General features: G+C 38.9%; 2 protein-coding genes and 1 long non-coding RNA gene across 4 annotated transcripts in view; 2 read left to right on the plus strand and 1 right to left on the minus strand.

The window, feature by feature from the left end:
- The window catches only part of LOC136874987 (uncharacterized), a 106,376-nt gene that overhangs the window by 10,067 nt on the left and 69,272 nt on the right, over positions 1-27,037 (plus strand). The window lies entirely within an intron of this gene.
- On the plus strand, positions 18,196-21,330 carry LOC137500947 (uncharacterized; the record flags this gene model as incomplete). The annotated part of the gene is made up of 3 exons (XM_068227704.1): positions 18,196-19,435; positions 19,536-19,804; positions 21,322-21,330. Coding segments are annotated over 3 exons (1,518 nt in total), but the record flags the coding sequence as incomplete, so codon positions are not given.
- Positions 22,148-24,097, minus strand: LOC137500948 (uncharacterized; the record flags this gene model as incomplete). Its single annotated transcript, XM_068227705.1, has 2 exons — positions 22,148-22,755; positions 22,858-24,097. Coding segments are annotated over 2 exons (1,848 nt in total), but the record flags the coding sequence as incomplete, so codon positions are not given.

The following is a 27,037-nucleotide window of genomic DNA, read 5'->3' on the forward strand; positions in this document are numbered from 1 at the left end:
CTTTGTTTAGTTAAAAAAAAAATGTTTTTTTTTAAAGTTGCTTTATGCTGCACCGACACAGAGAGGTCTTACAGCGATGATGGGACGGGAAAGGATTAGGAATGGGAAGGAAGCGGCTGTATTAAGGTACAGCCCCAGTATTTGCCTGTTATGAAAATGGGAAACCATGGAAAACTTATCTTCAGGGCTGCCGACAGTGGGGTTCGAACCCAATATCTCCTGAATACTGGCCACACGTAAGTGACTGCAGGTATCAAGCTTGGTGTTCATATTACTCTCTGAGACTTTCCAAAATAGAGAGAATGTTTATTCAAGTTTCTGTATGATGAGCTGAAGAATCTTGGCTACTACCCGGTATATCATTTGTAGGTTTGCAAGACTGATGTATTATGGAGGCCGAATACAGCATGGAGTAAGGAGGAGATATTTCAGTTATGCAACCTTCTTTAATGCTAAGTAGTAGTTGTTACTACTTTGTGAAAGACTTGCCAAAAAATGAAGCCCTTTTTTCTTCTGAAAAGTGTACAGGAACACTATATCACCAGTTGCAAACATCTTGTGGGAGAGGGGGGGGGGGGAAGAATCTATTTCTGCATATTTTCTAATACATACCTGTTTTTTACAACCTAAGGAGAAAAATTCACATCACTGCTGTGTAGATATGGTGAAGGTTGCAAAGTTCTTTCCATTGATATTTCGACTTATATTCTTCACAATAATAATATTTCCATTTAATTAGGAACAACGTCCTGTATTTACAGGCTGCCACTAAGGACAAGGTAAAACATATCAAATTTCTGTACAGATCTATTAATTGAAGAAAACTCTAAATTATAAAGGAACAGTATAATTAATGTGGCATTCCAGAGCTGTAGCTGTAGAGGTGGTGTCTCAGGATTTTGATGGAGCCTCGGAGGACAAGGGTCGCAATTTCGGGGATGAGCTTCACTGGAAGTTGGAAGCGCTTCCATGTGGCGACAAAATGACAAAGTATGGTACCGCGAACTCCAACCATTATCCCTATTATTTCTATTTCCTGAAGGTGGTATTTAGATTTGTAGTAAGGGATAGTGGGTTTGTATTTGTTAATCTTTTGAAGATTAACCTCCTCTGGCTGACTGCTATGGTGCTCGAATCTGACAGTCGGATCTAATATGAATCCTTGAGAGCTGCTGTCTTTAAAGGCTATGATGTCAATTCTCCGCGAACTACCGTTTATGGCCAGTCAGTGTATCTCCTCATGTACATTGAATCCCTTCTTTCTTAGTTCTTCGGCAATGAGGGATCTGATCTGGTGATGCTGCGTGTGCAGAATCCCAGGACATGACCAAGAGTTTCTTTCTCTCCGTGGCAATGCCGACAGAGGTTGTTGTCCAGGGATCTGCCTGGCACCGAGCGCACCACAGAAACATTAGCAGTCATCTTTATAGCCTCTCTCCACTCGTTACAAGACAGTCCGGTATGATCTTGCACCCAAGAGTTTGCTGGTGTGTACATTTTGTACAGTTGTACTCAGAGTCCTTTTTGCGGCAGTGAACACCAGGAGGTGAATTCACGTTCTCGTAGCTCTTGCCGGATCTTCTTAGTATCGTACAAGCCGTTCTTGGCGTTTATTTTATGGACATCAGCGTTTGTTAGTTTTAGGCGTTCTATGCATTCCCGACTCTCCACGTGAGAATCCCTTGAAGCGATGCCGAGTGGGTGTTTAGTCTTAAGCAAGATGTTACAGGCATTAATGCATTAAAGGTAAACTTCCCATGAGGTTTTAAAAAGAGTGAGTCCTTTGTATTTCTTTTCGGTGTACAGAATGCCATCTGGAGTATCCGTTGGCAACTGCAATATCTCCTTTGTTGCACTTTTAATCATTTTATCGCTATCGGATAAGAATTTCTGTGCGATTTTCTTGAAACTGCATGTTTGTGAGTTACTGTACTCACGTCCTAGTTCGTGAACCATGCGCAACGGCTGAGTGGCCTAGTAAGTGGTCCTGAGAGTCGGGATACCAGTTGCTATGGAATGGGAGTGGGCATCTCGGACATATTCCGAGTCCTGGCCCTCCTTGTGCTCAGGCGGCTAGGACTATACAATTCACCGGTGGTCCATAACCCGTTAGAAGAGAGATCCTCACTTGGACTATGTGCAAGTAGGGCAGCATCCTGCTTCATGAATTAACCGAGCTCAGAACACTTTAAGCAAGCCTCGGACCTATGGAAGTAATGGAGTCCCACTCCCATTTGACAGGCGAGGGACTCCTTGGAAACAACTTGGCGAACGAAATGGAATTCGATGGGGAGCTATCAATATTAATGGGGCTTATGGAAGAAAGAAGATAGAACTGGCTGAGTCAGCAAAGAGGATGCATCTGGATGTGCTAGGTGTAAGTGATATTCGGGTAAGGGGAGATAATGAGGAAGAGATAGGAGATTATAAAGTGTACTTGACGGCTGTTAGAAAGGCAAAGGCAGAGTTTGGGGTAGGGCTCTTTATCAGGAATACCATTGCACGCAACATAGCTTCTGTTAGGCACGTAAATGAGCGAATGATGTGGGTAGATTTGTCAGTGGGAGGAATTAGGACAAGAATTGTGTCTGTGTATTCACCATGTGAGGGTGCAGATGAGGATGAAGTTGACAAGTTTTATGAAGCATTGAGTGACGTCGTGGTCAGGGTCAACAGCAAGGATAGAATAGTGCTAATGGGTGATTTCAATGCGAGAGTTGGGAATAGAACTGAAGGATACGAAAGGGTGATTCGTAAATGTGGGGAAGATATGGAAGCTAATGTGAATGGGAAGTGTTTGCTGGACTTCTGTGCTGGTATGGGTTTAGCTGTTACGAATACATTCTTCAAGCATAAGGCTATTCACCGCTACACATGGGAGGCTAGGGGCACCAGATCCATAATAGACTATATCTTAACAGACTTTGAATTCAGGAAATCTGTTAGGAATGTACGAGTTTTTCGCGGATTTTTCGATGATACAGACCACTATCTGATCTGTAGTGAACTAAGTATCTCTAGGCCTAGGGTAGAGAAAGTGAAATCTGTCTGCAAACGAATAAGGGTAGAAAATCTCCAGGACGAGAAAATTAGACAGAAGTACATGGATATGATTAGTGAGAAGTTTCGAACAGTAGACAGTAAGCAGGTTCAGGATATAGAAAGTGAATGGGTGGCATACAGGGATGCTGTAGTAGAAACAGCAAGGGAATGCCTAGGAACAACTGTGTGTAAAGATGGGAAAAGGCGAACATCTTGGTGGAATGATGAAGTGAGAGCAGCCTGTAAACGTAAAAAGAAGGCTTATCAGAAATGGCTCCAAACAAGGGCCGAGGCAGACAGGGATTTGTACGTAGATGAAAGAAACAGAGCAAAACAAATAGTTGTTGAATCCAAAAAGAAGTCATGGGAAGATTTTGATAATAATCTGGAAAGGCTAGGTCAAGCAGCAGGGAAACCTTTCTGGACAGTAATCAAGAATCTTACGAAGGGAGGGAAAAAGGAAATGAATAGTGTTTTGAGTAATTCAGGTGAACTCATAATAGATCCCACGGATCACTGGAGAGGTGGAGGGAATATTTTGAACATCTTCTCAATGTAAAAGGAAATCATCATGGTGGTGTTGCAAACGGCAAAGCTCATGGGGAGGAGGAAAATGATGTTGGTGAAATTATGCTTGAGGAAGTGGAAAGGATAGTAAATAAACTCCATTGTCATAAGGCAGCAGGAATAGATGAAATTAGACCTGAAATGGTGAAGTATAGTGGGAAGGCAGGTATGAAATGGCTTCATAGAGTAGTAAAATTAGCGTGGAGTGTTGGTAAGGTACCTTCAGATTGGACAAAAGCAGTAATTGCACCTATCTATAAGCAAGGGAACAGGAAGGATTGCAACAACTATCGAGGTATCTCATTGATTAGTATACCAGGCAAAGTATTCACTGGCATCTTGGAAGGGAGGGTGCGATCAGTGGTTGAGAGGAAGTTGGATGAAAACCAGTGTGGTTTCGGACCACAGAGAGGCTGTCAGGAACAGATTTTCAGTATGCGCCAGGTAATTGAAAAATGCTACGAGAGGAATAGGCAGTTGTGTTTATGTTTCGTAGATCTAGAGAAAGCATATGACAGGGTACCGAGGGAAAAGATGTTCGCCATACTGGGGGACTATGGAATTAAAGGTAGATTATTAAAATCAATCAAAGGCATTTATGTTGACAATTGGGCTTCAGTGAGAATTGATGGTAGAATGAGTTCTTGGTTCAGGGTACTTACAGGAGTTAGACAAGGCTGTAATCTTTCACCTTTGCTGTTCGTAGTTTATATGGATCATCTGCTGAAAGGTATAAAATGGCAGGGAGGGATTCAGTTAGGTGGAAATGTAGTAAGCAGTTTGGCCTATGCTGATGACTTGGTCTTAATGGCAGACTGTGCTGAAAGCCTGCAGTCTAATATCTTGGAACTTGAAAATAGGTGCAATGAGTATGGTATGAAAATTAGCCTCTCGAAGACTAAATTGATGTCAGTAGGTAAGAAATTCAACAGAATTGAATGTCAGATTGGTGATACAAAGCTAGAACAGGTCGATAATTTCAAGTATTTAGGTTGTGTGTTCTCCCAGGATGGTAATATAGTAAGTGAGATTGAATCAAGGTGTAGTAAAGCTAATGCAGTGAGCTCGCAGTTGCGATCAGCAGTATTCTGTAAGAAGGAAGTCAGCTCCCAGACGAAACTATCTTTACATCGGTCTGTTTTCAGACCAACTTTGCTTTACGGGAGCGAAAGCTGGGTGGACTCAGGATATCTTATTCATAAGTTAGAAGTAACAGACATGAAAGTAGCAAGAATGATTGTTGGTACAAACAGGTGGGAACAATGGCAGGAGGGTATTCAGAATGAGGAGATAAAGGCTAATTTAGGAATGAACTCGATGGATGAAGCTGTACGCATAAACCGGCTTCGGTGGTGGGGTCATGTGAGGCGAATGGAGGAGGATAGGTTACCTAGGAGAATAATGGACTCTGTTATGGAGGGTAAGAGAAGTAGAGGGAGACCAAGACGACGATGGTTAAGACTCGGTTCTAACGATTTAAAGATAAGAGGTATAGAACTAAATGAGGCCACAACACTAGTTGCAAATCGAGGATTGTGGCGACGTTTAGTAATTCTCAGAGGCTTGCAGACTGAACGCTGAAAGGCATAACAGTCTATAATGATAATGTATGTATGTATGCATGTCAGGAAAGGGTATATCAGGGTGGGACAGATTGAGGAATTCAGTACTATGAGTTTTTGGTCTTCCTTAAGCAGTGGCGACGATGTTAGAAGTTGGAGCTTATTGTGAAGGTCTTTCATTACAGCAGTCGTCGAACACTAGAGTATCTCTGAAGGTAGTTCCAAGATAACGAATTTGTTCGCCGTCTCTAATTAAGTCACTTTTACAGTTTCCTCCACGGATAGTATCCTTCAAGATGAATGGAAGATATTTAAGTTCGAGAAAGCTAAGGCAAATTAATAATCTGTAAGTTAAAAGAACCAGAAACCTCATATCAATGCAAAACTTGCATGTGGGAAAAGGAAATATCCTGAAGTAGCAGATACAATTAAGATATGATTCACTCTATCCTGTGGGAGTGCAGATGTAGAGAGTTTTCTTTCAGATGAGCCAAGATTTGACCAATGATAAAGCATCACCCATGTCACCAGGAATATTAAATACAAGAATAAATATTCAGGATGTTTTTAAAAATTACTGCAGTAAAACCACAATTGATCTGGTCACAACCAAGCAACTGACAATGACAAGATCTACTCACTCTTGCTACACTGCTCATCCAGAAAGGAAAAAATGAGCATCAAATGAACTTGATGGAGAGGAAGAAAAGTGAATCAAAATTTAAAAAGTAAATAAGAAATGCAACTTAAATACTGAAGAACGTTTAATATTTCAAGAAACTTAAAAGATAAAAGTGAAGAAATGACAACTAGTGACAAGGTTTTTGAAGAAGTAAAATTGAAGTTAAAGAAAGCTGTGTAATAAAGGGTCTTGTCAATATAAAGGTTGCTCAGGGAATGAATTTCATGGAATGATAACTTTAAAACAAGAGAAAGCTAGTATATAAAGAAGTAGAATGTATGCAGAAGAACTTAGATGGATGTCTTGTCTTATAAGAAACATTTTCCAGAAAAGATAGCAATTTAATGGTTCATAGTAAACCTTTTCAGTTATTTATCTATTATTCATATTATTGTGCTTCTTTGTTATTGTATTATGGCAGTATTCTGATAGAAATTAAGGACAAATGACAGATTGCCATAAGAGGTGCTGTAAAGATTGTTTTGTGAAGAAGATAAGCAATGTGTTTCTTTTTGTTTTATTTTAGAAAAAAATTAGTATATCAATACTGAGTGGCAGCCTTGAGTTTTGTACAAATTATTCACCCACTTCCAGAGACAGGGCCAACAGTGAGTTGCTGATAAGTTTTTCCTTCCTCTGCCAAGTATGAGACTGCTGTTGTTTATTAAGTGACTTACAGCGTTCTGTCTCCTGAATTTCCTACATCATGACTTTGATACTGTTTCTTGTATGATTCTTTCAACAAATGTAAACATCACTTATATTTTTCTTAACTAGCAGTACCTATTCTAAAATACTTAGGTATTCATAATAGGATATATTGCAGTTGATTTTGATGAGAAAGACTTTGGTAGAGGAAGGTGGTACAGTACTGTACTACTGCACCCTGAAGATAATCTCTTGCTCTAAACAGACAGTGGTACAGCCCACGAGTCTACTGTAAAAGGTCCAAGCACATTAAATTTTCAAATGTAATATTTTATGTATGCCCTCTCTTAAATAGATCTCACAAAAAAGCTTTACCTCTTTTTCAACTCGCAACCTTCTGCCCTATGAAAGGTCAACTATAAAGCAAGTAAGTTAAAAATAATTATACCCACCAAGTCATGCACCACCTCCACCATAATGTCTAGTGATCCTTCAGAATAGTACTTCTGAGGATTTCAATTCAGGAAGAAATAAATAGTAGTTTGTATATGCCTAAATGTGTTTATTCATGATTAAATAAAGGACCTCAAATCTGTATCACATGTTCCTTTTTTTTCTTTGTTTGTGTGTGTGTGTGTGTGTGTGTGTGTGGTCCATATAGGATTAATTATCAATGTTACAAACAAGAGTTTTACAGTGATGCTCATAACTTCCTACTTTTTGCATTAAAATCCTGAAAACAGTGATTGCTTAATTCTGTGTAGTTACTTACATATTGACTATATATTTCAAAACATTCTAAACCCTTTTCTTTACAACACGCCAAAAACACATATCTCATCTAACACTGATATCACAACATTTGGGGCTGATGACCTAGATGTTAGGGCCCTTTAAACAAGCATGATCATCATATCACAACATTCCAAACTACTCATTACTAACTGAAATAACAACTGCTTTTCATCTGAAACACTCAAAGCACAATGTTCATAGTCACTTTAAATCAAATGTTGCATGAAACTATACACTTACTGACCTAGCTACTAGGTGCACAAGACCACCCCTATTTAATTCACAAATATCTACATATTCTAAGTTCTTAATCTTTGTGAATGAACTCCAGAATATTGCTGACTAAAATTTTGAAATACATTGCAAAGAACATTATCACCAACATCAAATTCTATAGCTTTTATGTGCAGCATAAAGCATCAACAAACTTTTGCCGCCAGATTCTGTTCTGTGTCGTGGCTTTGATCCATAACCAAGTTTTCTGTGCCTCCTTAGTCACTTTTTTCATACAGCTTTTCACCCATATCATCTTCGGTCTGCCTCTGCATCTGGTGCCCTGGAGATTCAATTCTAGCCCTTGTTTGTCAAAGAGATTTGTGTTGCTCCTTAGTGTGTGCCTAATCCACTTTCATTTTCTGCATCGGACTTCAGCGTTGATATCAATTTCCTTTGTCCTTCTCCACAGATCTGCATTTGAAATAACATGCAGCCACCATATCGTCAGGATGTTAAAAAGACATCTGTTTACAAAAGTCGTGAGGTTGCCCCTGATTAGTCTCCATGTTTCACAACCATACAGTTGGACAGACTTGAGTTCGAATGTTCACAACTCTGTAATAAAAAGGAGATTCCTTGATTTCCATACAGGTTGCATTATTGCAAAGTGCCTTTTGCCTTACTGATTTATTAGCATTATCTGTAGTCCAAATCTTCTAACTGATCTGTTGGTCCTCACTGTGTAACTCTGTTTTCCTTCAGTGTCATTTCATTACAAGATCAAGCTCCATTAGGTGCAGAATGTGCAACAACAAACGTACTTATTTTACACCAGGTGACCGAGATGGGTTCAGACAGCAATCCTTGATTCTGGACCTAACAAGTGCAGTTTCTTAAAATGTTGCTAATTTCCTGCAGAATTCGGAACATTTCCTGCAGGATTCTGAACGTTTCCACACTTTTCCAAATCTTTGTGTTCACAGTGCTGTCAAAGCCCTTCTTAAAGTCAATGAATACTATGTGATGAGTGGAGTTCTGTGGATTGTTCCATGAGGATTTGCAAGGGTATTTATTTGGTCCATACATTGAGTGGCCTTCTCTGAAATCTCCTTGATCCTTTGTCAGCTTTTGGAACACATGCTGCCTGATGTGTTTTTGGACCACTCGTGAAGGACCTTAATTGGGATGGGAAAGCAACTGTTATCTTGCCACTTGTTTCAGTCGGTGGGATTTCCTTTCTTTGGCAGCTTGATCAGCAGAACTTTCTTCCAGTCCATACGTAGCCTTTTGTGGTTCCAATGAATATTGGAAGTAGGATATCTGCAGAAGTTCCACATTTGTCTTCACTGGACCAGTAGTAATGTTAACTAACCGTAGAGCTTTACCATTTTAAATTTGTTCCATGTATCAATATAGATCTATACGATGAAATTCGTAAATTGTACTGGCCTTGCTAATGTCGAGAAATCCTGCTGGACCACCTCATTATTGAGTTGGGCGAGTTGTAGTTTGTCCTTCCTTGCTGGCGCCAGGTTCCACCATTCTTTGGTTGGATAGTAGCTGTCACCAGGTGATGGTCGCTCCCCACATCTGCTCCTCTCTTGTTTCTTCCATCTAATATAGTGTGACGATTTATAGCAACAACGTATTGGTTGATTAAGATTTTTTGACAAGACGTTCAAGGAGAAAAGAGCTGGGACCAATGGGAGGTTAGTGGATGTAATAATAAGAAGAAAAAAGGTTAATCAAAATAGTATATTGTTTCTACAAAGGGAATTAATTTTAAATTTTACAACTCAAAATTTTGTAACCTGACACACAAAAGAAAACACTCATCGTGAATGACGTACATTAGAATAGAATCCCTAGACCATTTACAAGTTATAATATGTGACTAATCAAATGAACATGGTAACCTATAAGCCTCGGAGAATATGGACACAGATTTCCAAAAAAGTAAACAAAGGGAGAAGAAAGGCACGGGAAGGACCAAGGGCGGGGATCACAATAATGGGAGTCGCCTGAGTATAAACATTGCCAAATGCAGGAACAGTTTTATGTGATAAGTTGTACCGTCCAGGCCACAAGTTCAATCACTCACCAACTCTTGAAATTGCATATTACTCGATGTTCATTTGTTAAGGAACAATATCACTCATATCAGGCTTAAAAGAAAATCGGCCACAGAAATGAAGATAACTCCAAAATCCATAGGAGAAGAATAATAGTGGTAATTATAAAATAAATACTCTGTTGCTCACCCAATACAGCAAATAAAAGAAGTGGAGCTTCCCAGCAAATACTGGGAAGTCCTCAGACGACCCTCCAACCACACTCGGAATCAGTGCTGGACTGAAGACCGAGTATGTGGGGGAAGCCTTTATACCGCTGCAGAAAGTTCCGGAAAAAAGTACACAAAACGTCGAGAAATATAGGACACTGACGTAGTGGATGACGTAACCCAGAGGAGACTCGGTGTGTAGTCAGCAGTTCACCAGGACGGATGCATGGCGAGGCAGCAGAGAAAGTCCAAGGCCGGTTAGATGAATGAAGTATCGGCGAGTATATGAACATAGATGGAGTTCCAGATGACGGTAGCCGAAAATAGGTGAGTGATCGTTACAATAGGTACTTGTGGTTTTACTGACAGTGGCATGATTTGATTCCCCATATTGTGATCTGGGGAACCCACGTCACCTGGTAATTCCTGTGAGGAGAAATGGTGCTACAGTCTGTTGCTGTATAATTTGACGGGTCATTCAGCACTGTTGTTTCTTCTACAGATGTCATGCCTTTCCAGCATTCGGATCTCCCTTCATGACAAAGATGTCCCTTTTCTTCTTTTTGCACAGGGTTCAGTGCAGCTTGCTGTACAACTGATGTTTTCCTCTCTTCTCTTCTTTTTGTCAGTGCGTAGCACTTCACCATGATGACCGGTCTTATTCTGGATGAAAAACAAGCCACTATGGCTTTTGCTGAGACTGGATAAAACTCTAGCAGGCTCTTCCTTGTTTGATTGTAACCCAAAATCCAACTCCCTTGCTGCGCTGCTCTCTCCCTGAGATAGCAGCGTTTCCCTATCCTCAGTCCTCACTTCACCGAATCCATTGTATATGTTACCTCCGTAAGTCTTCTTACATGCCACACTGTCCGCACATTCCAACTTGAGGAGTTTCCGTTTTCATGTTGAAAGTTATCTCCTTATTATCCAACTGGTTTCTGTTTGTTCATGTTTTAGTAATAATGTTCTTTCTAGTTGTGCAGGTTATTAAGCCATAGCACCCAAAGCCATATGGAGGGGTTGCTTCCTGTAGCATCAAAACCTCCTTATTTTCTTTTATGTCCCTTCCCAAAGTCTGTGGAAACCCCTCTTCTACTCCACCTTCAATGCAGTTGAGGTCTTTTCTCGTAACCCTGGGTTGGAATGTATACTACACTCATAAACAGCGTACTCTGGGACTTGTGGGAAGCATTGTTGCCCCCTCGACATGGAGTTGCATCTAAGGACGGTTCCTACTATCAATCACCTCAAGAGTCCATCAGTTATATTGTACTAGTAAATAATGAACAATAACCCATCACTTCAACAGTTCATCATAATCTACAATCACCTCAACATGATCATGCTAAGGAAAAAGGCAGGAACTACCTGATTTTGAAAATTGAGAATATTAAGATCAAAATTTAATCACTTTTGCATCCCTTTCTACTTAAGGATGATGTTGAAATTAACACATTTACTACCAAAAAAAAAAAAAAAGCAGGAAGATTTAGTTTTTGACACAGCTGTAGGCCTATACTAGAATGATTACCAACAGTAAAATGAACAAAGTAGCAATGTGCAGACACTGCTTTTTTACATTGGAACCAGTACCATACTTACTGCTTTCTACGAATGTTCAGCACATAATTAAAATACAACCTTTAAATGCAGTAGCCCTACTTCTACAGGTACTGCTTTCTTACAGTGCAGTGTCTACTAACTACTGTACATTCTGTCATTGTAGATGTCAAAAAAAAATGCAAAAGCAAAAACTGATTTTTCCTTATATTTTGAATGAAAAAATCATATCACTGCTTTTTAAGGTGGTATTATGATGCAGAACATTGACACAATTGCAACATTACCAAAAACTCAATGTTTTTATCTACAAATACTGCCTTTTTCCTTCGCACAGCAGAACAGTCCATCACTTTTAACACTTCTGAATGAAAGCAATAACCAAGTATGAAAACAACAGCCCATCAGCTATGTTGTACTGGTAAATAATAGACAATAACCTCCCATCACAACTTCCATCAGACATAGCACTTTCAGGTAACGAATAATAGCCTACTATCACAAAAAGTCCATCAGATAGCCTACATTATACTAGAAAGTAATAAACATTAACCTACTATCACCTCAACAGTCCATCAATTACAATGTACCATTAAATAATGAACCATAACCTAATATCACAATAATACTCAATCAGTTACAGCACTTTCAAATACCTAAGGAACAATAACCTACTATGACAACATACATCAGTTAAAGCACTTTCAAGTAATGAACAGTGACCTACTATTACAAAAGTCCATATGTTACAGCACTTTCAAATAACCTACCATCACAACATCCATCAGCTAAAGCACTTCCAAGGAATGAACAGTAACCTACTATTACAAAAGCCCATAAGTTACAGCACTTTCAAATAACCTACCATCACAACATCCATCAGTTAAAGCACTTCTAAGGAATGAACAGTAACGTACTATTACAAAAGTCCATAACTTACAGTACTTTCAAATAAGGAACAATAACCTACGACCACAACATCCATCAGTTAAAGCACTTTAAAATAATGAACAGTAACTTATTATCACAAAAGTTCATGAGTTACAGCACTTTCAAATAAGGAACAATAACCTACCATCACAACATACATCAGCTAAAGCACTTTCAAGTAATGAACAATAACGTACTATAACCTCAAAAGTCCATCAGATAGCCTACATTGTAGTAGAAAGTAATGAACATTAACCTTCTATCACCTCAACAGTCCATCAATTGCATTGTACCATTAAATAATGAACCATAACCTAATATCACAATAATACCGTACTCAATCATTTACAACACTTTCAAATAAGGAATAATAACCTGCTATCATGACATCCATCAGTTAAAGCACTTTCAAATAATGAACAGTAACCTACTATCACAAAAGTCCACCAGTTATAGGGCATTCAAATAAGGAACAATAACCTTCTATCACAACAGTATCAATTACAGCACATAAAAATAAGAAACATTAACTTACTATCACAACAGTATCAATTACAGCATATAAAAATAAGAAACAATAACCTACTATCACAGCAGTATCAGTTAGAGCACATCCAAATAAGAACCTACTATAACAACAGTCCATAAAATAAGAAACAATGAACTACTATTGCAAACAGTCCACAATTTCAAATGTTTGGGTCATCAGTCCATAACTGGTTTGATGCAGCTCTATATGACACCCTATCTTCTGCTAACTTTTTCATTTCTACATAATTACTATTACTCGCGAAACTTTTACTGATACTTCTTTGTACGGGGGTGAAGAGTAAGGAGGGTGCTAGCCCGGTTCTGGTAATACTGCCAACTGAAAGGAAATAAAATCTGAATTGAATCGATACTGGTAGTATGATCAATTGATAGCAATTTTTCTAAACCTTTATTATCGCAAGCCAACAACTGTGTCACACACATGAATTCTATATTTTAGCTTTGCTGAGTAAACAACAACAGTAGGCCTACTAGTACGTAAAGTGTATGTCAGATGTCTCACGGCGATTCATAGTTTGTGTTGAAAGGTTCCCGATACGAATCTCGAAGCTTGCTGAGGTCTACCGATTCAGCACCAGGGAGTCCAGGTATCACTAAAAGTTTTGCGAGTAATACATCTACCCTAATCTACTTGTCATATTCTTCTGTAACACCACATTACAAAAGCTTGCATTTTCTCTCTTTTGGAGCTAGTTATGGACTATGTTTCACTTGTGTATGATGCCAACCTTCAGAAGAAAGTTTTCAAAAACATCCTTGTAATTCTGATCTAAATGTGCAAAGAGAGAAAATTATTTTATTGAAAGAGGGCTTTCTTGTTTGTGCTAGTCTGCATTTTATGTCCTCCTTACTTCTGCCATCATTAGTCATTCTACCATCCAAATAACAATAATCATCTACCTCTAAGACTTCGGTGCCTAATGTAATATTTCCTACATCAGTCAACTTTTGTTTCACTGCACTCCATTAATTTTGGTTTGGTTTTATTTAATTTCATCTTGTATCGCTTCTCCAAGATTATGTCCATAGCATTTAGCGATTTCTCCACATCTGCTGCAGACTTCACAAACGACAATATCATTGACAAATATCAGACTTTTGATTTCCTCTCCTTGGAATACGATTCCCATTCCAAATTCCTCTTTGATTTTCTTCACTGCCTGTTCTACATAAACATTAAAAAGAAGAGGGGACAAAATGCAGCCTAGCCTCACTCCTATATGAACTACTGCTTCTTTTCATAGCCCTCAGTTCTTATCACCAATTTCAGAGAAGGGTAGATGCACCTATGCCTCACCCTGTACCTATAGCTGACAGCCTAACTTAATTAAGATATTAAAAAATAACAATATCTCCACTCATTCTTTCTTTTTGCATCAGTTTGTAGTTGAAATGTTTCTCTTTAGAAGAAAACATGAGTTGTAGTAATTAAAGTTATGATCTAGATCCGCAAGTTTGGAGGGACCTTAGCATTTTTCATAATGAGGTTAGCACAAGTAAGTAACGTATTATATGGGTTCTGAAAGTTAAATCAATGTTTGATAGTACATATGTTCAGTGAATGAATTCCATATGGTGGCTAAAGTGAAAGTTACAAATTGTCACGGGTCAGACATTGATACACCATACTGGGGCCTAATACCCATACCTGACACTGGTGTCAGCTTAGGGTCAAATCATTACTTTGGTCTGTTTCCAATTAGAAACAATCATTGTGTAATAGCTAGATATAGATACGATGGCCATTATCGTTAAGGCATGAAGTCTATATGGTCTGACACCATGGTTGGCCGGTTCGAGTCCCGTTGGTTGAAAAAAATGTCACCATCAGAATGTTGACAGCAGGGTAGGAGAGGTGGTGGTATACAATTTCTAATCACCAGATTGAATGCCAAACGCCTGGATTAAATGCCAAAAGTCTCCACAGTGCTCATATGGAGTGAGGGCACATGACGCTGTTGAATGGAGATTCATTCGGCGGATGGCAACATGACACCCTGAGCAGAACCCTTGGTGCTATTCCACAGGAGTAGGGTATGTGCCGACACCAGGTTTCACCTTCTCCCTTCTTACTACCATATATCACGTCATTAATTTCATCCCAATAACTCCTCCAATGAGGTTGACATCAGGAAGGGCATCCAATCGTAAAAACTCACTACAAAGATTCATCTATTTTCATACCGCCCCTGCAGAGAAACAGGACTAAAGGTTGGACATACATTCATACTAACTAGATATATTTCTTTTTATGCGATTCTCCAATAAGGGAATCTGAAGCTGGACCCATGTGTCAGATGTAAGCAGCTGATATAAACCATAACCCAAAGCTGTTTATATCTCAAAAATGTTGTCACACCTATCTCTCAGGTAGTGATATAAAATGCACCCTCAACAAAGTAAATTTTTAAAGTACCCACAGTCATCTATGGCTGCTGCATTGTATGAGGTGAAATGAGGAATGCCAGTAAATATGGCAGCTTCAAAATAGGGGGTACCAAAAACTGTTGTTCTGTATAAGGCTAGGGAGAAATATCCTGCTTACAACGTACAGGCTATGTGTAATGTTATTAGTTGATAAAAGGGTAATTTATTTTGCTATATCATACAATATGCCGGCCCTGTGGTGTAGGGGTAGCGTGCCTGTCTCTTACCTGGAGGCCGTGGATTCAGTTTTCGGCCACGTCAGGGATTTTTACCTGGATCTTAGGGCTGGTTTGAAGTCTACTCAGCCTACGTGATTAGAATGGAGGAGCTATCTGACGGTGAGATAGCGGCCCCTGTCTAGAAAGCCAAGAATAACGGCCAGGAGGATTCGTCATGCTGACCACATGACACCTAGTAATCTGCAGGCCTTCCGGCTGAGCAGCGGTTGATTGGTAGGCCAAGGCCCTTCAGGGCTGTAGTGCCATGGGGTTAGTTTTATATCATACAATATATGCTGTGTCAGCAATAGATGCAAAAAAGTATCAGCCTTAGGAGATGATGAAAAATGAAGTTTCAGCCATAGGTACGAAAACACACATTTTAAAAATTAATTTTAAGGAATAATTATTGATAACAAGAATATTTTCTTTTTATGCATCTAGTTGGGCACAAAGAGATCTATCTGATGGTACATAAAAATAATGTGTGACTTGCTTAGAAAAATCTTCTCCCTGGATTATTGAAAAAAAAAAATATATATATTGAAGTGTCAATTACTGGTGCATCTACCAAGGAACAATAACTTAGTATCACAACAGCTAAGCATTTTCAAGTAATGAACAATAACTAACTATCACAACAGTCCTTCTGTTAAAGCACTTTCAAATAATGAACTGCTGGTATAACCTAGTATCACCTCAATGGACAATAATCTCATCAGTTACATTGTACTACAGGGCCTTACACTCAAAGTGGGGCCGGTCGGCGCAGTGCAGTGGGTGGATGGGCGAGCTGAAGTTCAGACGAGCACATGGCAACTCGCTAAGCTTGGGGATGGAAGAGCGCCTGATGAATCGCATGTAAATAACAGCACACATTATAATGCAGAATCAAAGTAAAATCATTTTTCACCTTATCACAGAAGATGTTAAAAATGCCCTCCACCTGCATCTACACATTTCTGGCTTCAGCTCGCCCATCTACCCAGTGTGCTGCGCCGACCAACTGGCCGGCCCTACTTTGAGTGAAAGAACCCGTACTAAATAATGGACAATAACCTCAAAAGTACTATTGTACATTTTTTCTAGTAAGTAATAAACAATAACATACTATTACCTCAACAGTCCATGAATTACATTACACCAGTAAATAAACCTACTATCGCAACAGCTTATCAGTTACAGCAATTACAAGTACTGGTAATGCAAAATAACATAATATGACAGCAGTTCTTCAGTTACACCACTTTCAAATAATGAATTACCAGTTCAACCTAGTTACCACCTCACAGTCCTCAACTTACATTGCACTAGTAAATAATGAACTGGCTACTATCACAACACACATTATTTCTGTCCCCAATTTTGACAGCTCCTTTTCCTTCTTTACTTCCACTACTCAAAACTATTGTCTTGCTAATCTCTACATTGATATGTACTTCTTAAAACAAAAAACACCATCACTGTGTACGTTGATCCTCAAATCTGACTTGTTCAATTTTTCTATTTAGTACATTAAGCTGTTTCTGTACCTCCTCCTCACCTTCTCCTCAGTCCGACTCCATGGCTAAATGGTTAGCGTGCTGGCCTTTGGTCACAGGGGTCCCGGGTTCGATTCCCGGCAGGGTCGGTAATTTTAACCTTGATTGGTTAATTTCTCTGCCACGGGGGCTGGGTGTGTGTGTAGTCTTCATCATCATTTCATCCTCATCACGACGCGCAGGTCGCCTACGAGAGTCAAATCAAAAGACCTGCACTAGGCGAGCCGAACATGTCCTCGGACACTCCCGGCACTAAAAGCCATACGCCATTTCATTTCACCTTCTCCTCAGATCACAACTTCATCCGCAAACATTATTTCCCTTCCATAATCTTCACTTGCTGCCTTTATGATGTCATCTCTCACCATAATTAATGGGAAATGTGACAACACAGTCTCTTCTTTTCGTCCATTGTCAATTCCAAGCCATTCTGTTCTACCCACTGCTGTCTATCATATATTGCTTTTATCATTGTTTCCTGCCAAAACCACAGCACTTATGCTTCTTATCATCAAATATATAGTTTCTTCATGTGGTTGGTATTTATATTTAGTTAATCTGAATTTGTGGACAGTGGTTATTTTCTCTCATTTCATGCCTACTGTACTAGTGAATTTTGGGCTGTGCCGTAGCTGTTAGGGCCCTTTAAACAACAAACATCATCATCATCAAACTAATGAATTTTGTGTATTTCATTTCGTGAGCCCAGCTATAGTGTGTATTTAGTTACGTGCCGCATGTTTATTTAGTTTTTCTTCACTGTAAGTAGGCCTACTTACATAGCGTTATAATGAGCAACGTTAAGCAATACTCGTGTTCTGAATGTGGTAAAAGCGATGAGTATAATAAAAATCTTAGGAAACATGTTTCTAAAGCCCATCCAGAGAAACTAGATGAAATTGCACCTTGTTTAAAGGACAAGACATCTCTTCCGCACCAGTGTAAATTTTGTGATAAACAATTCACACACAGTTATAATTTAAAACGCCACGAGCGTCAGTGCCACACAAACTCAAATGGAGGACCTGAGACAGAGGATAAACAATTTCCTTCTTTCTCAAGCTTCCTAGATTGGAAACAGCACATTGAAAGACAAACATGTTCACAGTATGTAAAGAAAAGGGGTTCTTACACTGCAACAGATAACACAAAGAGACATTACTATGTGTGTCATCGATCAGGCTTTTTTGTGTCTGAAAGTAAAGGCATCAGGCACCTGAAGCTTCAGGGAAGCAACAAAGTTGATGAGATCTGTCCAGCAAGTATTCGACTAATTGAACATGAAAATGGAATGTGTGAAGTAAAATATGTTCCCACTCACAGAGGTCATCAAAATGATCTAAGCCATCTTGCCCTCAAAGATGTAGAGAGGAAAACATTAGCAACAGATATTGCCAACCAGATTCCCTTTCAAGCTATTCTGGACAAAATTCGTGAATCTGTAACAGACTCAAAGCTTGAAAGAATTCATTTAATCACAAAACAGTATTTGTATAATATTGAGGGTAGTTTTAACTTGAGTTCTAAATATGTCAGACATCAGGAGGATGGTACAAGTGTTGAGGCCTGGGTCAATGAAGTAAATTCAGGTGACAGTCCCTGTGTATTATTCTATAAACCTCAGGGGACCACCAGTGAAAAGCATCCAAACCTCAGAAGTGATGACTTTGTTTTAATTATTATGAACAGTGCTCAGAGTGAAATATTAAAGAAATATGGTAGTGACTGTATATGCACTGATGGAACACATGGGCTTAATAGCTACGGGTTTGAGTTAATAACGCTTTTAGTTCTGGATGACTTGAGACAGGGCTTTCCTTGTGCATTTCTGATTTCCAATAGAAGTGACCAGGAAATATTGTCTCTATTTTTCACCTACATTAAGAATGAGGTTGGTTGTGTATCCCCAAAGGTCTTCATGTCCGATTTGGCAGAAGCCTTCTACAATGCTTGGAATGCAGTCATGGGACCTGCAACCATGAGATTATTCTGCTCATGGCATGTTGACAGAGCATGGAGGAAGAATATTCAGACCAAAGTAAATGGGAGGGAAAAACAAGGAAATGTTTATAAAATTCTGCGAACAATAATGCAAGAGACAGATTCAGTTGCTTTTGAAAGAATGCTTCCTGCCGTAATGAGTAATTTAACAGATGATCCTGACACCCACGAGTTTGCTGTATACTTCCAAAATAACTACACAAGAAATGTAAGATCCTGGGCGTATTGTTACCGCCTTAATAGTGGACTTAATACAAATATGCACATTGAGAGGATGCATGGTGCAATTAAGTACATATACTTGCATGGGAAAAGCGTGAAGAGATTAGATAAGGCGATATATGCATTAATGTGCTTTGTGAGAGACAAGCTCTTTGATAGGTTAATTGTGCTGAATAAGGGAAAACTGACAAGTAAGATGAAGGACATAAGACGGAGACAAATGTAGCCTTGAGGTCAACAAAGACTTGATAATGAAAGAAGATATTCATTGGACAGTACCATCATCTTCAGATATTATGCAGGTGTATGTTGTTCAAGAAAATGATATTTCCTGCAACTGCAGTTTAGTATGCGATGACTGCAACACATGCATTCACCAGTATGCATGTACGTGTATAGACTCCAGTGTGAAATGGAATATGTGTAAACACATTCATTCCATCTGCCAACTGAAACAGACCCAGGCAAATCAACAAGCAAGAGAAGATGACAGCACTGAACACCCAGTTGTAAATGTTGAAAAAGAACTTGGTGATGAAAAAGCAGAAAAACTGGCCCAAGTAAGGAAGAAAAGACCACCTGAGGAATATCTGCAAAAAAAAAAAAAAAATATATATATATATATTAGTGGATGGAATTTAAACACCACAAAAAATGGAGGTCTTGGAACTGCACATAGCATCTTTGGAAACAATACAACCCAAAGAGAATGCTTCTAAGAAGAGGAATATTGTACCACAGAAGACATTGTTTTCAACAAAAAAAGAACAATCACCCCCCACAACAAACACTGACTAAGCCCATTTAGCCATTACAATTTTATTCCTTCAGCAACATTAGTGTTGGGAATAAATAGCCTGTATACTATGCATCACAGCTGCAATGTGAGAATGAGTGTGTTTATTTGTGACAAGAGAAGCCACATGTTTTCCACTTGTATTTAGTTTAGTAATGGCAGACTTTAGCAAACCGAAGTTTTGATTGGGATTCTAAACAAATAACATTCAAGAAAATCATTGCTCACATGTTCTGGGGTGTGGTAGTGTCAGAAATGAATTTGCTCTTAATGTACGATAGTAACAAGCTGGCTGCATAAATTAAAAAAATGTACACATCATTATGTGAACTGAATACTCTTATCATTTTCTGACAGAAGCAAACGATGAAATTTGTCAATGACGACATCACATTTTCTGATCATAGCCCCTTGGTCATGTATATCTTCCATTATATATCACTATTGTTAATGAAATCCTTGAATATTTGCAAGGGGCCTGACATTGCCTGTTTTCATATTTCAATACCAGATTTTCAAATTGTGACCACTTGCCTTATCCAATGCTACCCATAATATCAGAGAGATCTTCAACAAGCATAATACAGCCATCACTGTACAATTCCACAGTTAAATCGATATTCACAGTAATACATACTTCAACAGTAGGAAACTTACCACTGTCCAACTGATAACACACAACCACATTTGCCAAAGTACCATATTTCTGGCTCACTAAATAGTCTCAATTCAAACTTTAGTGAAAGCAATTCAAAGTTCCCAATTATGTCTTCTTGCTGTCAGTGGCGTTCTTCCATTTCTTATTCCAGAAATAAATTTTCTCAATGAGCTCAGAATCTTGGCTGGTAAGCAGAATAGATATTTACAAATACTGCAAACTGTTTGGAAACAAAGTTGGGACTGCACCAGGAAGCAATACAGCTCCATTTTGAGGATAAGTCTACTGCAAGCCATCACTGTCTTTATAAGTTCCACATTCAACACAAGTGAGGATTCAAAATTCCTTCCACAAACTCCAGCTCTTTTCCCTTGGGATACATTCTTAGCCATACAAATTTTGAACTGATGCCACTGCTAGGAAACTTGAAAATTGACCATCGGGTTCATAATTACCTTTCCAGTGTGGGACACATTTGCCAAACATTTTTGGTGGGATTACTAATAATTGAAATGTTCAAAATTGGGTTATTTCACCTTTCTTCAAAACCAGAAGAGTTTGACTTTCTGTACTCAACAGCAGAATGGAATGGTAACTTTTCTGAAGCATTACATCTCCTGCAGGATGCCTAAGACCTCTAAAATCTTAGGGAAAGTTTCAACCTAAAATGAAAAAAAATTATGCATTGGTACAAAATTAGAGTTTTTGTAACAGTAACAGGTATTCGGGATTCATACTTCCATTTACACAAATACAGTACAAATATACCTTACCTAATAGATCTGAACAGCTATGGCAACAGGACAACACATAATTTTATTTGTCTTTCTCTCAAATTTTTAAAAGTATCCGCCAGTACAACATCTTCCAAACACTTTACTGCCTTGACCTGTAAATTAAGAAAGCCGTGTTATTAGTTATACTATTCACATTTCATTTCATATCATAATTACTCAGTTGCAAACTGGGTAAACAAGCATATAACTACTCGCCTTACCAATATAATAAAAACTGATGTTCATTAAAATAACATACATTACACCATCATAGACAGTTATGCCTTTCAGCATTCAGTCTGTTAGCCTCTCTGAATTAAGTACACCCCCTTATATTATACACAAATATAGGTCTATAGCATGCAATTAACACAGCCTTCCACCTCCTATTATTATTTTAGATTTCTGAAAAAAAAATTGTATTCGATGCTTACCTTTTTTTACAGCAGGATAGTCCTATGAGATATAATCCTGATAGCTTGCTTCACTTTACTTTATTGTTAACATGTAAATCAAACAAAGGAAATACACATAAAAGTGAAAGCACCAAATAAGAGTATATGTAAAAATTATTATGAAACTCTATTTAGAAGCTTCTCTTGTCACAAAATAAACACACTCTTTATCACTATTAATGGTTGTATGTACATGACCAGCCCATTCACTCCCAAACCTAATTTTGTTGAAGGAGTGAAATGGTAATGCTTTCAACTTCTGTATCTTCGGGTTTAGTCAGCGTTTGTTGTGGTGGTGATCTCTTCTTTTTTGTTGAAAACAATCTCCTCTGTGGCACAATATTTCTCTTCTGAGAATCAGTCTCTTGGGGGAAGGGTGCATGCCTCTCCTGAGTGCGTACTGCATTAATTGTTGCTTCCAAAGATACTGTGTGCCGTTTCAAGACCTCCATTTCATGAGGGGTTGAAATTCCATCCACTACAGCCATGAGCCTCTGCTTTGATTTATCTTTCTCATTTTGCAGATATTCTTCAGGTGGTCTTTTCCTGCTTACTTGAGCCAGTATTTCTGCTTCCTCGTCAACAACAATTTCTCTTTCAACATTCAGAACTGGATGTTCAGTGCTGTCATCTTCTCTTGCTTGTTGATTTGCCTGGGTCTTTTTCAGTTGGCAAATGGAATGAATGTGTTTACACATATTCCATTTCACACTGGAGTCTATACACGTACATGCATACTGGTGAATGCATGTGTTGCAGTCATCGCATACTAAACTGCAGTTGCAGGAAATATCATTTTCTTGAACAACATACACCTGCATAATATCTGAAGATGATGGTACTGTCCAATGAGTATCTTCTTTCATTATCAAGTCTTTGTTGACCTCAAGGCTACATTTATGTCTCCGTCTTATGTCCTTCATCTTACTTGTCAGTTTTCCCTTATTCAGCACAATTAACCTATCAAAGAGCTTGTCTCTCACAAAGCACATTAATGCATATATCGCCTTATCTAATCTCTTCACGCTTTTCCCATGCAAGTATATGTACTTAATTGCACCATGCATCCTCTCAATGTGCATATTTGTATTAAGTCCACTATTAAGGCGGTAACAATACGCCCAGGATCTTACATTTCTTGTGTAGTTATTTTGGAAGTATACAGCAAACTCGTGGGTGTCAGGATCATCTGTTAAATTACTCATTACGGCAGGAAGCATTCTTTCAAAAGCAACTGAATCTGTCTCTTGCATTATTGTTCGCAGAATTTTATAAACATTTCCTTGTTTTTCCCTCCCATTTACTTTGGTCTGAATATTCTTCCTCCATGCTCTGTCAACATGCCATGAGCAGAATAATCTCATGGTTGCAGGTCCCATGACTGCATTCCAAGCATTGTAGAAGGCTTCTGCCAAATCGGACATGAAGACCTTTGGGGATACACAACCAACCTCATTCTTAATGTAGGTGAAAAATAGAGACAATATTTCCTGGTCACTTCTATTGGAAATCAGAAATGCACAAGGAAAGCCCTGTCTCAAGTCATCCAGAACTAAAAGCGTTATTAACTCAAACCCGTAGCTATTAAGCCCATGTGTTCCATCAGTGCATATACAGTCACTACCATATTTCTTTAATATTTCACTCTGAGCACTGTTCATAATAATTAAAACAAAGTCATCACTTCTGAGGTTTGGATGCTTTTCACTGGTGGTCCCCTGAGGTTTATAGAATAATACACAGGGACTGTCACCTGAATTTACTTCATTGACCCAGGCCTCAACACTTGTACCATCCTCCTGATGTCTGACAGATTTAGAGCTCAAGTTAAAACTACGCTCAATATTATACAAATCCTGTTTTGTGATTAAATGAATTCTTTCAAGCTTTGGGTCTGTTACAGATTCACGAATTTTGTCCAGAATAGCTTGAAAGGGAATCTGGTTGGCAATATCTGTTGCTAATGTTTTCCTCTCTACATCTGTGAGGGCAAGATGGCTTAGATCATTTTGATGACCTCTGTGAGTGGGAACATATTTTACTTCACACATTCCATTTTCATGTTCAATTAGTCGAATACTTGCTGGACAGATCTCATCAACTTTGTTGCTTCCCTGAAGCTTCAGGTGCCTGATGCCTTTACTTTCAGACACAAAAAAGCCTGATCGATGACACACATAGTAATGTCTCTTTGTGTTATCTGTTGCAGTGTAAGAACCCCTTTTCTTTACATACTGTGAACATGTTTGGCTTTCAATGTGCTGTTTCCAATCTAGGAAGCTTGAGAAAGAAGGAAATTGTTTATCCTCTGTCTCAGGTCCTCCAATTAAGTTTGTGTGGCACTGACGCTCGTGGCGTTTTAAATTATAACTGTGTGTGAATTGTTTATCACAAAATTTACACTGGTGCGGAAGAGATGTCTCGCCCTTTAAACAAGGCGCAATTTCATCTAGTTTCTCTGGATGGGCTTTAGAAACATGTTTCCTAAGATTTTTATTATACTCATAGCTTTTACCACATTCAGAACACGAGTATTGCTTAACGTTGCTCATTATAACGCTATGTAAGTAGGCCTACCTAACTGAATAAAAACTACACACGCGGCACGTAACTAAATACACACTATAGCTGGGCACACCAAACGAAATACACTAATCACACAGGTACAGTAGCGAACACTATGCACAAGTAGATATTCGAAAATATACACTCAAACCACTCGTACAAAAAACACACTTTCCCGCTGTCAACAAACACACTTTCCCGCTGTCAACACGAAATCGTCACTGCCCGGTTCTCTTCGTATGAATTCGTAGTGTACCTAATAAACACTACACTACTATAGTTCAGTTCAGTTCGTTCGTTCGTTCGTTCGTTCTGCAGATCTCCTACAGTTCGTTCTTTTGCATTGTCAATTCAAAGCCTGTGCGCTGTTCGGAAATCTTCGGCCTGCTCCGTAAGGGTTCGGCCGTGGTATTCAGGTGGAGCCCGAGTACGTCCCGTCAGGGGCTAACGTCGAGTCATAACCAGTGCTTTGTTCGTAATCCAAGTGTTCACACCGCCCGCGCTCTGCTGCGCTGAACGCCTGTCTTACAGCTAAGCGAAGCGCCGGACAACGCGCAGTGTTGGTTAATTGCTTAGCGTTACCTAGCTTGTTCTGAAGTTATGGAAGAAGAAATCATTCATGCAGTGTTTCAAAGAGAAGAAATATGGAATCCAAGACACAAAAACTACAAAAATGGAACTGTTTTGCAAAATAAGTGGACTTTCGTATCTACAACAGTTTTATCGCATTCCTACAGTAAACATATACAGTAATATTACTTCTACTGTCACACTTTACTGGGCTTAACGTTGTGACAGGATGAAATTGCGTATGGATTTTAGTGTCGGAAGTGTCCGAGGAGAAGTTTGACTTGCCAGGTGCAGGTCTTTTGAATTGACACCTGTAGGTGACCTGCGTCGTGGTGAGGATGAAATGATTATGAATACACACATACACCCAGCCCCTGTGCCAATGGAATTTACTAATTATGATTACAATTCCCGACTCCGCCGGGAATCGAACCCGGGACTCCTGTGACCAAAGGCCAGTACGGTAACCATTTACCCATGTAGCCGGACACTTTGTGACAAAGTGCATAGAATCTATAATTTTGCAAATGGAGGGTGGTAACATGAAGAATATCACTCTGCAGGCTAGGAGTGGGTTTGGAAGTAAATATAATATTTGTCACACATTTACTTCACTTTTGTTACGATGATAAATTGTGTAGGCCTATGCTAATTGTAACAGTATTGTAAAATACTATTTATAATTATTATATAAAGAGCGTGATTTAGCCGGAAATTTAATTTCCACGTGTTTGCTGCACGGTGCTCCTCGACAATTGGGAATATTGAATCTCTCCCAATACTTCTCTGCTACTTGTCGCCACATTTCAGTTGTAGGGTTTGGAAGGTCAAAGGTATTTTTTGTCATTCTTAAGTAATCATAAATCTCTGTACAAACGATGGAATTTTCCGAAAGTAATTCGTTCTTCATTAAATTCATGAATCCACTTTCGATTCTTCTTTCTAATTTTTAATTTTAAGTAACTGTTATCCATCAGTAAACTGCTTCTAGTGTACTTGGATAACAGCATTAGTTTGTGACGACCCTAAAACGCCTTGCGCCAAACTAAGCTGAGAGCACGGCGTAGAGTTTTCGGTGTGAACAGCAAGCACGCCTTGCGCTATACATAGCATTTCACGCTACACGCGACACACTATGCGAAGCGCGCTCGGTGTGCACGCGGCCTAACGCGGATTCGGAATTATTTGATAGGATAGTCGGCTATGTGGGAAACGACATGGAAAGAAATGTGGTTGTAGCGGGAGATCTGATTTTGCCAGACGTCAATTGGGAAGGAAATGCGAACAACAGGAAGCATGACCAACAAATGGCAAATAAGTTACCGGTAATATGGGAAGGACAGCTGATTCAGAAAGTCATGGATCTAACCAGAGGGAAAAATATCCTGGATGTGGTGCTGATAAAACCAGATGAGCTCTATAGGGAAACTGAAATAATAGATGGTATTAGTGATCATGAAGCTGTTTTTGTCGTAGTCAAAAATAAATGTGATAGAAAGGAAGGTCTTAAAAGTAGGACTATTAGGCAGTACCATATGCCTGATAAAGCTGGCATGAGGCAGTTTCTAAAAAGTAACTATGATCGGTAGAAGACGGTAAATAAAAATGTAAACAGACTCTGGGATGGGTTTAAAGAAATTGTTGAGGAATGCAAAATCAGGTTTGTACCTTTAAGGGAGGTAAGGAATGGTGAAGATCCACCTTATTATAATAGAGAAATAAAGAGAAAAGTAGGAGGTGCAGACTGGAAAGAAATAGTTAGAAATGGCTGTGGAAGTAAGGAGAAATCGAAGGAACTTACTAGAAAATTGAATCTTGCAAAGAAGGCAACTAAGGATAACATGATGGCAAGCATAATTGGCAGTCATACAAATTTTAGTGAAAAATGGAAGTGTATGTATAGGTATTTTAAGGCAGAAACAGGTTCCAAAAAGGACATTCCAGGAATAATTAATGAACAAGTGGAGTGTGCA

The sequence above is a fragment of the Anabrus simplex genome, chromosome 5, assembly GCF_040414725.1.
Source record: "Anabrus simplex isolate iqAnaSimp1 chromosome 5, ASM4041472v1, whole genome shotgun sequence".
NCBI lineage: Eukaryota > Metazoa > Arthropoda > Insecta > Orthoptera > Tettigoniidae > Anabrus > Anabrus simplex.